General features: G+C 44.5%; 1 protein-coding gene across 8 annotated transcripts in view; it reads right to left on the bottom strand.

The window, feature by feature from the left end:
- Positions 1–13,388, bottom strand: part of ARHGAP23 (Rho GTPase activating protein 23) — a 123,452-nt gene that overhangs the window by 40,263 nt on the left and 69,801 nt on the right. For 6 of the 8 annotated variants that reach the window (XM_072646226.1, XM_072646225.1, XM_072646223.1 and 3 more), the window contains 9 exons: positions 12,973–13,128; positions 12,518–12,629; positions 11,980–12,052; positions 10,994–11,131; positions 7,415–7,714; positions 6,410–6,471; positions 5,435–5,565; positions 5,038–5,159; positions 4,516–4,671 (listed from right to left, as the gene is read on the bottom strand). In XM_072646226.1, coding sequence (XP_072502327.1) covers positions 4,516–4,671; positions 5,038–5,159; positions 5,435–5,565; positions 6,410–6,471; positions 7,415–7,714; positions 10,994–11,131; positions 11,980–12,052; positions 12,518–12,629; positions 12,973–13,128 — 1,250 coding nt within the window. The remainder of the gene's footprint in view (positions 1–4,515; positions 4,672–5,037; positions 5,160–5,434; positions 5,566–6,409; positions 6,472–7,414; positions 7,715–10,993; positions 11,132–11,979; positions 12,053–12,517; positions 12,630–12,972; positions 13,129–13,388) is intronic. The other 2 variants (XM_072646230.1, XM_072646224.1) reach the window with 1 other exon arrangement.

Here is a 13,388-nt window from a genome sequence, read left to right as displayed (position 1 = left end):
AGACACTAGCCATGTGACCTTGGATAGGTGCTGTTATTATCCCCATTTTACAGTTGAGGAAACTGAAACAAAAGTGAGGTTAAGAGGTTACCTTGCCCAAGGTCACTCAGCAGTAAGAACCTGAGGCTATATCTGAACTCAAGTCTTCCTGACCCAAGGTCATACAGCTAGTAAATGTCTCTTATTAGCTCAGAATCTCTGACTCAGTTTCCTCATTTCTAAAATGAACATAATAATAGTATCTACCTCTTAAGGTTCTTGTGAGGATCAAATAGCATAATATTTGTAAAGTGCTTAGCATATTACCTAACACACAGTAGGCACTGAGTTAATACTTCTTTCCTTCCTTCCATCCATCTAGTTCTCTCAGTTCTTCACACTACTTAGGCAGTCTAGAATTCCCACTTGGATTACAGCAACAGTCCTTTAACTTGTCTCTTTAGCAGCAACCCTATTCCATATACATCATTCAACAAGCATTTATTAAGCACCTACTATGTGCTGCCAAGCACTTGGCAGACAAAAAAAAAACTGAAATAATCCTTATCACTAAGTATCTTGCATCTTATTGGCTGCAACAATATGTACAAAGTAAGTAAGGACTATATGTGTTTATCCATATATAGATACATGCATACTTCTATGAAAAACTAATTAGGGGTAGAACTGAACTGTATGAGCAGCTTGAGGGATCAGGAGAGGCTTCCTGTAAGGAGCTGGTACTTGAGCTGAGCTCTGAAGAATGTTAGGGATTTGTATACCCTTTGAACCAGCAATATCACTTCTAGGGCTGTATCCCAAAGAGATCATAAAAAGGGGAAAGAGTCTCACATGTACAAAAATATTTATAGCAGCACTCTTTGTGGTGGCCAAGAACTGGAAATCAAGAGGATGCCCATCAACTGGGGAATGGCTGAGTAAACTGTGGTATATGAATGTAATGGAATACTATTGTGCTATAAGAAATGATGAACAGGCAGACTTCAGAAAAACCTGAAAAGATTTCTATAAACTGATGCTGAGTGAAATGAGCAGAACCAGGAAAACATTATACAGAGTAACAGTCACAGGGTGTGAGGACTGTTTCTGATAGACTTAGCCCTATACAGCAACGCAAAGACCTAAAACATTCCCAAAAGACTCTTGATGCAAAATGCCATCCACATCCAGAGAAAGAACTACGGAATTGGAATGCAGAATGAAGCAGTGTTATGTTTTGGTTTGGTTTTTCTCATGGTTTTTTCCATTCATTTAATTCTTCTATGAACATGACTAACGTGAAAATGTGTTTAATAAGAATGTATGTATAGAACCCATATAAGACTGCAAGCTATCTTGGGGAGGGAGGGGAGAAGTAGGAGGAGAAAATTTAAGACTTATGGAAGTGACTGTTGAAAACTGAAAACAAATAAATTAAATTTTAAAAAAAAAGAATGTTAGGGTTTCTTCAAGAGGCTAGGTGAGGAGGGAGTTCATTCCAGGCAGGGAGGAAAGCCTGGACAATGGAGACTAGAGATGAAATGTACAGTATAAGGAAGAACAAGTAAGACAATTTGGTTGACATGAAAATGTGTGAGGTGGAACAAAAGGCAATCTGGAGCCAGGCTGAAAAGGGTTTTAAATACAAATAGAAGGGCCAGTACTAGATCCTCAGGGTAACAGGGAGAGTCATGGAAGAGTCTGAGTACTGTGTGTGTGTGTGTGTGTGTGTGTGTGTGTGTGTGTGTGAGAGAGAGAGAGAGATAGAGAAAGAGAGAGAGAGAGGGAGAGACAGAGACAGAGACAGAGACAGATGGAGAACAGTGAGAGACAGAGACAGAAAGATGATCAGACCCGATCACTTTGGCAGCTGAATGGAAGATAGCTTAGAATGGGGAGACTCTTGAGGCAAGAAGATCATTAGGAGGCTCTTAAGATATGGGCTGCTACATGGTGCAATGGATGGACCATCAGACCTGGAGTCAGGAAAAGCCGAACTTAAATTGACTTCCAACTAACTGTGGGACCCTTGGCAAGTCACTCAACTCTGTTTGCCTCAGTTTCTTCATATGTAAAATGAGATGGAGAAAAAAATGGTAAATTACTCCAGTAGCTTTGCTGAGAAAACTCCAAATGGGGTCACAAAGAGTTGGACGTGACTGAACAACAAGATGATTACATAGTCTAGGTGGAAGTGGCATAATTCTGCCCATGTTATTCTGTTGCTAAAGGACCTACATGGCTCCTTAGTCTAGCAACGAAACCCACCCCTGTTTCATCCATCCTCCACAAACCTCAACTCATTTACCGCTCCCTCTTCCAACACCAACGCTGGTCTCTTCACAGTGCCTCAGTACAGCTCCCTAAGTCTTTGCACCTTTACTAATTCTACCCCACTCCTGTTCTTCTGCCAGGAAGCCTCCTCTTCATTTTATGGAGGAAATTTTGGCACAAAAGGTGAAGTGACTTGTCCAAAATCACAAAGACATTATCAGAGTGAACATTTAAACCCATGTTCTCCATTTCTAGAGCCAGCATTCTTTTCACCATACCAGGTTATCTTCTCCCTCCCAAACCAATTCAACAAGCACTTATTAACCTTAAGGCTAATAAGCTATTGGGTGTAGACGTAGGAGTGTGCTGGTAGACATTTAACAACCAGCTCTTGTTGGGGTAGCAGCATGTGATATACCCACAACACAATTTTAGGTGTAATCTGCATTATTCATATTTTCCCTATCACTTTCTCAAGTTTAGACAATCAACAAAGCAAAACATAAAGCTCTAATTTGCAGCATTTTCCAATTTCTGAGGCCTAAATGCTCACACTGAAATTTAACAACCAGCTCTCCAGCCCTTCAAACTGGCTCCAGCAATGAGTACAGTATCATGTTACTCTTCTTTGAAAACAAAGGACAAACACCAACCAATCAAGGCTCTGGGAAGATATAACATAGCCATACAGTCCTTCATAGGAAGCATTTATAATGCACCTACTGAGTGCCAAGCACTGCAAAGTTTGGCAAATATTGCCTCATGAGATCCTCACAACAACTCTGGAAGGTAGAGGCTATTATTATATCCTTGTTTTGCAGCTGAGGAAACTGAGGCATGCAGAGGTTAAGTGACTTGTCCAGATCACAAAACTAGTAAATGTCTGAGACTGGATATGAACTCAGGTGGTAGTAATGATAATTAACACTTATATAGTGTTTATTATGTTCCAGGCACTGTGCTAAATGCTTTACAATTATTCTCTCTTCAGATCTTCATAACAACCCTGGGAGACAGGTGCTATTAACTTCACTTGACAGATGAGGAAACTGAGACAAACTGAGGTCAAATGACTTGCTCAGGGTCACATCGCTACTAAGTGTCTAAGAGTAGAGTTGAGCTCAGGTCTTCTTTACTCCAGGCTCAGTGCACTATCCACTGAACCACCTAATTGCCTCATGGAACTTAGAAGCGCAAACAGGGGTGGTCACATATCCAAATAATTAAAGTAAAATATAATATGTGAGGAATTCCTTAAAAAGGAGAAAGAAACATGTTATGTAAGGTCCAAGAGGGGAAAAGTCATTATGAGGGGAGGGAGAGATCAGAGAACACTTTCTTAGAAGAGGTATTATTTGAGTTTGGCCTTAAAAGATACATAGGAATTCAACAGATAAGAGACATTGTCCAATTGTGTCTGACTCTGTGTGACCCCATTTGAGGTTTTCTTAGTGGAGATATTGGAGCAGTTTGCCATTTCCTACTCCAGCTCATTTGACAGATGAGGAAATCGAGGCAAACAGGATCAAGTGATTTGCCCGGGGTCACGCGACTAGTAAGTATCTGAAGCCAAATTTAAACTCGGGAAGATGAGCCTTCCTGACTCCACAGTCAGCAGCAGGTGCCCCAAGGAGGAGATATGGGTGGAAATTTCAGGCCTAAGGAACAAGTGAGCAAAAGCGTGGAGGTGGCAAAGTATAGAACAGAGGCATCAAATCTATGGCAGGCCTCACATGGCTGCAACACTTCTAAGTACGTCCAGAAACATATTAAAATGTAACTGGGAAATATTTAACAAAGTAAATAAAAATGCAACAAACCATGGACAATGTTACATTTTAAAATGAAGTCACCATGGCGCCCGCAGAGATCTTTATTTACAGATTGGTGCCCACATTTCTATTTGAGTTGGACACCACTGGTATAGAGTATAAGTCCCATTTGAGTGAATCATGAAATAAAGCTGGAGAAGTGGGGACAGTACCAGATTGTAGATGACCCTAAATGCCAGGGAAAGGAATCTGAACTTTACTCAGGCAATAGGGAGCTCTAAAAGGGGTTTGAGCAGAGCAGTAACAGAACAGGTCTATAGGGCCTGATACAGTAAGTGCTCCATTAATGCTTCCTCAGCTGACAAGCGTTCAACCAGATCAAACGTACAGAAGTGCCTTCACCACACCCCTGTCCTTAGCCATACACTCAGATCAACATGCTGATTTAAGAAAAAACAAAAAAAGAGAAGAGGTGCTCCAACAGACTTACCTCATCTTGAAGGTTGATGTCCCCAGGCCCCCGGTTTAACTGTTCCTGCAGACTAGATACAACAGCATTGTTGCCAGGCACTCGGTAAATGCCCATGGACTCAAGCCCCCTTGCCTCCACCATCCGGCAGCACGCTGACACAATCAGGGGTACCCGCTGCAGACAAATACAGTGGCATCACCATTAGAGCTGGTACCAATGGATATAAGTATGTTAGGGGCAGGAGGCAGAAGAGGTAGGAAACACACCAAGATCAAGACTCAGGCTGTTCCTAGTAGGCAAAGCCCTATGGGGGGTGGAGGGGCAGGAAGTGGGCAAGAAACATTATCTTCCCTTTTTCCACTTGTGTGTATGTATGGGTGTTTATGGGGTCTCAATAAGACAACTCCAAAGCCTCCTGTCTCCCCAGTAACTTCACACACACACACACACACACACACACACACACACACACACAATTTCTGAGAGTCTTTGGTATCAGCCCCTGGTCCTACACACTGCTTCTCAGTTCTTAGGCCCCACCTGGTTATCAGCAGCAGGCTGGCACTCTTCGAGACGAACCCCAAATGCCCTTGGGGAGGGCTTTTTATTCTTTTTCATGATGTTGATGCCCCAGGGGGCTCTCGAGGTGGCAGCACTATCATCTGAGGGTACCAAGGTTGGGGTGGGGGTGGGGAAAAAGAACACACAGTTGTTACTTAGGGAGCCAGAGACATTGATCCCCCAGGAGTTGAGACAAAGACATACAGACACATCTACATGGCAATCCCATGGAAACACACGTATATTCAGAAATACACATGAAGAGATACAAAAGGACCCAAGTCCACTCTCCCCAAACAACCCCTGAAGGCCTCTTCCCTTCACCCTCCCATAGACCCTCCCCCAGTTCCCTCCCACATCTCTTTCAGTCTCCTACCTTTGGTCCCTGAAGGAGGATCCTGGGTCCTAGGAGATCGGGGAGCATTCTGCTTCAGGAGCTCTGACCTGAGCCCTGCTATTCCGCGGGAGCTCTTGGGAGAAGAGTCTGCTTTGGGACCAGAGATATGGCTAGGAAAGAAATAAAAGCAAAATGGTAGAGGAGTCTTCATTTGAAGGTTACCACAATAGGACATTCCTTTCCCTGAGTCTGATGGCCCCACCCCACAGGTGCTGCCCCTATCCATTCCAGGACACGGGCATGGTGGCCAGGTTCTTTCCCAACAGGACTAAGGGCATCCCAGGACACATGCTCCCTTAACCTCCACATGAGGTCTCCTTCAAAGCTGTAGGGTTCCTAGGATCATTTAATCCAACTCATCATCTCACAGGAGAAGAACTTGGAGATACAGACAGGGCAAGTGACTTGTCCAAAGTCACCCAACCAATTACTAGAAGACCTAAGTCTCCTGGCAGGCTCGGTTTAGTGCTCCTTGCACTTCTGCTACAACAGTAGACCACCCTCATAGTCCACTCTCTTCACTCATGGAAATACAAGATATGGAGGTTGGAAGGAACTTCAGAAGTCATCTAATCCAACTCTTTTATTTTAAAAAGGAAGCCCAAAGGGAGAACTGTAATCCCCAAGGCCAGGATATTATACAAAAAATAGCTTCCATCATTATCTCTGTCCTGGGACCATTTCCAGTTATGGGGTAGAAGGCCATAGAGGGGAAAACCAGGGTTAAGCATAGCTAGCATTTGCAAGAACTTTTACCTGCATTGTCTCATTTGATCCTCACAACTACACTAAGAGGTAGATGCTATTATTAAATTCCGATTTATTACTGAAGTCAATAAGAGGTTCACACAGCTAGTGAGTGTCTGAGACAGGATGTGAACTCAGGTCTTCCGGACTCCAAGCCCAGCACTCTATCCTTGCTGCAGTGCAGGGGGAATGCCTGGTGGTCCTCACCTTACTTTTCGGTAGTCGTTAAGCTTCTTGCTGATCAGAGCTTGATTGGCACAGCCAGGGTCCTAAGGAAGGGTGGGTGAAGGAGGGAGAATAAAGAGAAATAAAGACAGAGAGGAGGAGGCAGGATGGGGAGAAAGAGAAAATACACCAAACATAAGTGCCCAGTGAAGCAGCAGGCATCTCTCTCCTCCACTGCCCATTCTTGGTGCTTGCTCCAACCTACCCTCTTCTCTCCTGTTAAAAGACTTACATACCCAAAACAGAAAGGTGAACCCTTAAGGCCAACTCCTACTCCCTTCCTGAGGCACCACTGAGGTACCCATATCTGTGATCACTGGACATGCCATTACCACCTGGGTGTGGCAACCCCTGGAAGAGAGGTCTACCCTTTTGTTCCTTGGATATGGGTATCTCAAGAGACTCCTTTCTGTGGTGGGCAGAGGGAAAAGAATAAGCCCACTCTTCTCAGAGAGGCTATAAAGAGGTCAAATGGTAAGATACCAGGAAGTACTCACTGGGATCCTGCCCTTCAACACAAAGTCAGGAAGTGTGTTAGGAGGCTGAAGCTGGGACTCACAAGGCCCAATTCTGAGGGCACTGGCCTCTCCCCTGGGCCAAGAAACTCAGTTAATATTAATACAGACCATGCCTGCTCCTAAAACGCTGGGAAACAGCACCAAGTGGAGATGAGAGATAGTTACTACACTGCCTCCAATAGCTAGGCCTCTCTTTCTCTTTTCAAGGTCATCTTATCCGTCCTTGTCTCTCTAGGTCAATCCTACCATATAGGTAACCTGAGTCAACTCTGCTTTTGGGGACTTAAAAGGGAGAAGGTAATCTCATCCTCAGATCCACAGAAAAGGAAAATCTTCACTTGTCTACTCAGAGTAGACAAGATGGGCATACATGGGAGTGGGAAATTTTCTAATAGTTTAAGAGAGGCAAATGGGGAGATGGTCTCCACTGCCCTAGAGTGATCGTGGTGGGAAGCCCCCTGGCCCTCACCTCGCCCTCAGCCCTGCTGTTTTCCCGGATCGCTCTGATCCAGCCCAGCATATCATCACGGTCCTCAGCCTGAAAGAGATATTCACAGAAGTCAGCGGTGGTGAGCCGGAACACATGCCTCCTCTTGGTCTCGCTGTAGGAGATGTCCACCAGGCACGAGCTGATGCAGACGGGCGCCGTCTCCTCCTCACCTGCGCCCGCCGCCGTGCCTGCCTCCCGTCGTTCCTTGCCCAGGGAGAGTGAGTGTGCCCGGAGCGCAGCATAGACACGTTTCCATTGGCGCAGGCCACCACCCACTTTCTGCAGAAGACACACAGACAGAGAGGGGAAAGAAGAGAGAGAGGTGAAAACCTGAACTTTCAATTGCCCCCCTCCTCCCAGCACTCCTTTGACCTTCCTAGACCCATGATGGTGGGTATGGTCAGTTGCTGTTCAGGGAATTCCATTCCTTTTAAAGTATTGTCACTCAGCTAGGGCCTCTGAGTGTGCAGCAGAAAATGAGGAGAGATGGTAGTGAGGTGGTGGAGAACTAGGCCATAGGTACACTACCTTCTTCCAGATGGTCCCAAACCCTTGTTCAACTCCTATTAATCATGGTTTTCGAGCTAGAAGGGACCCCAGAGGTTACCTAACCCAACCTCCTCATTTTTCAGATGAAGAAATTTCAGCCCAAATGACTTGCCCAAGGCCACTCAAGTAGTAAGAAGCAAAGTGGCATTTGAACTCCATACCCCATACTCTTTCCCCTCTATCATACCTCTTCTGTTCCCAAAGAAAGCCCTTAACCCCTTATGTCTCTTCACAATTTTTGCCTACCTTCCTCAGAGAACAGGTTCCTGAAAGGACTTGACACCTTCATTTTCGGAGTCCCCCCTTTCAAATTCATAGGATCACAGGCTTACAAATTTAGAAGGGAACTTAGAAGTCATCAAGTCTAAACTGCTCTTTTTAACGGTTGAGGAAACCAAGGCCCAGAGACAGAAAGTTAGTGACTTATCCAAGGTCACACAGGTAATAAGTAGCAGAGGCCACCTGACTCCAGATCACTGTGCTACCTGTCTCTCCAATTCAGTAATGATCTATCTATAGTAGCAGTTTCCCTGAAGGAAAGGATCAAACATTTCTCTTATCATACATGAGGCTTCCCAAAGGGAAAGGCTTTCCCCTAAGTGACTAGCAAAAGTGGGGTTGTCCATAGGGTTGGAAAACACCCCCCTGCTGACCCCAACAGGCACGTCCTCATTTTGTTTAATATCACATCACAGTTCATTCCCGGCCAGCAGAGTATACTCTGCTGAGTATAGAGAATAAAAATATTAGAGCAATAAAAAGAGATATCAGAGGATAGAAATCAGAGGGGTTCTCTGTATAATCACAAAATATCATGGGTTATCTCTGAAGACCCAATCTCCCTACAAACCCAGGCTATGGAAGGGAATGAGATCTGAAGTGATCTACAAGTGAGAGGTAACAGTACGGCAAGCATGAAACAAGGGGCAGTACAATTGTAGTAAATAAAAATGCTTGATTGATATCAGGAAAATGCTGGGTTCAGATCTCATCTCTCACACTATGTAGCCATGGGAAATAGCCTTCCTGAGCCTCAATTTCTTTATCTATAAAATGGGCATAATAATACTTGTCACAACTCCTAGTACTGAGTTGTTTTTGTGACGCTTAGTAAGTCCGGGGTTCTGGACCTACTGTGTATCATGGACCACTGGTGAAGCATATGGACCTCTTCTCAAAAGAATGTTTATAGAGGCATAAGATAAAATTATAGGATTACAAAGAAAACCAATTATATTGAAATAAAATTTCAATTTATCTCCTAGACAAGTACATAGCCACCCTCCCCTCCCCCCTACCATGAAATCTACACACAAACTCCAGGAGACAGGAGGGGAGTTGTCTATAGACTCTAGATTAAGAACCCCTAACATAGGTGAAGTGCTTTGCAAATTTTGGAGGTAAATGTCAGTTATCATTAGTACTTAATGACTTCCAAAATCCCCAAGAAAGCAGAACAAAACCAAAACCAGGCTTGGAAGCCCCCCCAAAAAAGTTTTCTCCTATTCCTCCCTTCCTCAAATCTCTCCCCGTATCTGGTTAATTTGGGGAAAGGAGTTCTCAGTCATTTAACCAGGATGAGTAAATGAACTAATTACAAGGTTTGCAAAAGAGTGTAGTAGGCATTTATGGGGCTGGGACTGGGTGTGTCTGATTGCCCAAGATGTAAATTGGATTATCCAGGGAGTGAATAATCCAGGTTCCCTGACTTCTTAAAATCCCAATCTGGTGGCTCTTTTGCTGTTTATTAACAATCTCCAGAAACAGGCAAGGCATATTTGAGGAAGAAAGACAACCTAGCGAGCAATTATAAGAGATGTTATAAGGGGAATAGAGGGAGGAGGAAACTTTATCCCAGCAATACTTCCTCTAACTACTTCCAGACTGGCCCTCCCAGCCTCTGTGAGATCTATAAATTCCATAAAAATGCCCCATCTCCTTCAAAGCCTGCTCCCTTTCCTGAGATCCAGGTTCCCATTACCTCACTTCTCTACGATCCTGCCCCAGTCCCCAAGGTTTTGGAGCTACATTAGCACTAACATCTCTGGGAGACCCTCTACCCCGCTCCAGGACACAAGGCCCCTACCCTTCTATCTTATATTTGCACCTTTAGTTGTTCTAAAGGGATTAGTTTGGGGCTAGAGTCATCCCAGGAAGTCAACTGAAAACCAGAGGGATCAATCCAGGGATATGGTGGAGCCAGCTAGAATCAGCCCTCCAGAGTCAACTGTGAAATTTTCATTTATACCTCAGAAGCAATTTACTGTTTTGTTAAGTGTCTAGACTTAAAGAAATGGGGGAAAATGTTAATAGTGCAGATTAAATTAAAAATGTGTCACAGGGACCTTTTTTTCTCTTAAGGGCCCAGTTGTTAAATATTTACCAGCACAGCCCTGGACCAATGGTATCATCTTTTTATCAATATGTAAAATGTGTTCTATCCAACCTCCTTAGGATGATAGGATCCTATTAGTCTTAGAGCTGAAGGGACTTTAGAGGTCATCTAGTCCAATACCCTCTTCTTAAAGAAGAAAGTATAGTCCTAAAAGAAAGGTCACTGCCATAACCTGGTATTGTAGGGATTTGAACTCAGGGACACACACACACACACACACACACACACACACACACACACATACACACATATGCACATGTACATACACACACATATACACATATATATATACATACACAGACACATCTCCCCAGTCAACTCTGCCGCCTTAACTCCAGTTAGGAAGTTTTTTGGCTTCGTTTGTTGTCTTTCTACCTATCTTCAGCACCTACAATGCCCAATATACTTTAAAAATTCTTACTGAATTGAACTGGACACTCATATTGTAATTGAAGCTATTTTCCTCTGGTTCCTAAGCTGCTTTCTGAAGAACTTTTCTCTGTAAAGGATGTTTTGAGATCTGCCCCTTCTCCTTGTTACTTTTCTGACATAGGGGATTTTGGGTCAGACAAATAGCAACCCACAGTCTTGCACCCCACCCTTCCCTCTCTTACCTTTCCCTTCTTGGTGAGGATCTGTTTAAAATACAACCAGCCTTCTCTCCTGATATCACTAAAGGTTACGTCTGAGAGGTCAGAGGTTGAATGCCTCTTGGAGGGGGCATCTTCTGATGTGCCCAAACTGTCCAAGGACTGTGATGAAAAGGGAAGGAGTAGGTCAGACAGGAGCTCCATACCAACACCTCTTCAAATACCTCATGTTTGAGGGTGGGGGGCACTATGTCTGGTCTTCCCCTTCTTCTTTAATTTGTTATGAAATCTTGAGTAATTTATTTAACCTCTCTGAGTCTCCTGTATTGAGGTCATAAGACATGTACACAGTAGATGTGGGAGGGTTGTAAAGGATATGACCTCCCAAAGTGTCACACTGTTAGGAAGAGAAAACTTGACTAAACCCTCAACTTCAGACTGGAAGGAATTAAATCAACAGAGGAAGTGATACTGTCAATAAGGAGTTAAGTAAACAAAGGGACTAATAACGTCAATAAGGAGTTAAATAAACAAAGGAAATGATGTGATCACCAGGAGTTAAGTTAGCAGAGCAGGTAACAAGGTCTTCTAAGGGCTAAACAAAAGCCCTGATCACATCAAGAAGAAAGTGAAATTAAGACTGGGCCATTTTCTTCTTCCCCTAAGACCCACTGTCAATAAGACCTAAAAAGAATGACCAAAGATAAATCCATTTCTCCCTGTTGTCTCCTAATGTAAGGAAAGAGTAGGGTTGATTCCAAAAACATGTTATAGCTGGAGAGACTGAGGCCCAGATAAGTGAGCTGTCCTAGGTTACAGAGATTAACCAAATGGGAAGACTTGGGACCAAGACTCTGGCTGGCAGGGCTTCCTGCCAGCTTTTATAGTTCCCTTTACCGGACTCCTGAGGCCCATCCCACCTCCAGCTGCTTACCCCATCACTTGTAACCCATCCCACCTTCAGTAGCTTATCCTATCACTTGTAACCCATCCCACCTTCATCAACTTACCCCATCCGTGAAGAAGCTTCGCAGCATTCGAAGGCTGGGCACTCGGTTAGGGAGTCGTCTGGAGAGAGAAGCACTGGTGTGTGAGGGGACAATGAGTGGGATAAGGCAAAGGGGACTCGATTTTTCCCTCCTACTTTTCTCTGAATATCCAAAAGATTAAGGGTTTCCTTACTAGAACACTGCCCTCCAACAGGGCAGAGATACCAGGTTCTAAGGGTCTCTGAATCAAGAGCTAGAAGAGATCCCAAGGTCTGACTCTACCTCCCTCATTTTACAAATAAGGAACTTAAGGCCCAGAGATGGGTGGTGACCTGCTGAAAGACACACCAACTGTAAGCTACAGCCAGGATTTGAAACAAGCCCTTTCTTTTTATTCTAAATCCAACATTCAGAAGACTGCCTCCATCCTTGTCCTACCCAATCAACTAGCATTATGTGAATGAGGTACTTATAGTACTACTTATATGGTAGGTGATCTTATCCCATGTCCCTCTTCTGTTCTGTCCCCCACCAAACCATATCATGAAGAGTGACTTACCGGAGTATCCTGCCCTCTTCTCGAAAGGTGTTAAGGCCATCATCACATGACTTGGAGCGCTCAGTTGTGATGGCCAGGAGATAGGATGAACGTCGGCCGGCTTTGATACTGCCTGTAATGCCCATCCCCAATACGTACATTTTGGGGTTGAAGGCACATCTGGTGCTTCCCTGGTTCCTCCCTCGTTCTCCCCCCCTGGGCCCCAGACTACCTCCCAGCATTCCCACATCAGAGTCTCTAACCTGGCAGTGAAAATGATCACAGAGCTCTAACCACATGAACAAAGGAAAACAATGGGGCGGGGGGGCGGGGGTGCAACTGAAAATCAGATAGTGGGTCCAAAAGAAATCAGATCGCAACCTTCATAAACATCAGGGGATGAGAGTAACAAATCAAGTAATGAACAGACTAGGCGGTAAGCTTGGGGTACAATGAGGATAGGCACAGGTACTCACTGCAGTCTTGGGAGTAGTGGCGGCCAAGGGCAAAGGTGAAGGTTGGGGAGGATGGGCTGGTGCCCATAACAGGGGCAGAGTTCATGGCACTGGACACAACGGCTGAGGCTGGTACATGCTTGGCTTTTAGGTCAATGCTGGGGCTGGTAGGCTCATCTTCAGAAGGATAAAAGCAGGAAAAGTAGGAAAGGAGACTTTAGCCTGGTTCATCATGCATTCTTCCCTCCTGATCCTCCCTGAGTGTGAATCTCTCCAAAATAGCTCTCCCTGATATCCCCAGTTAGGCATTATCTAATCCAAGTCAGGTAGGACCTTGTCTCACCCTAGATGATGCAATGGATAGAGTTCTGGATCTGGAGTCAGGAATACTTGAATTCAAATCTAGCCTTAGACTCTACCTGTGTGACCCTGGGCAA

This window comes from Notamacropus eugenii, chromosome 2 (genome assembly GCF_028372415.1).
Source record: "Notamacropus eugenii isolate mMacEug1 chromosome 2, mMacEug1.pri_v2, whole genome shotgun sequence".
NCBI classification, from domain to species: Eukaryota; Metazoa; Chordata; class Mammalia; order Diprotodontia; family Macropodidae; genus Notamacropus; species Notamacropus eugenii.
This window is presented reverse-complemented; position numbering and strand designations above follow the sequence as displayed.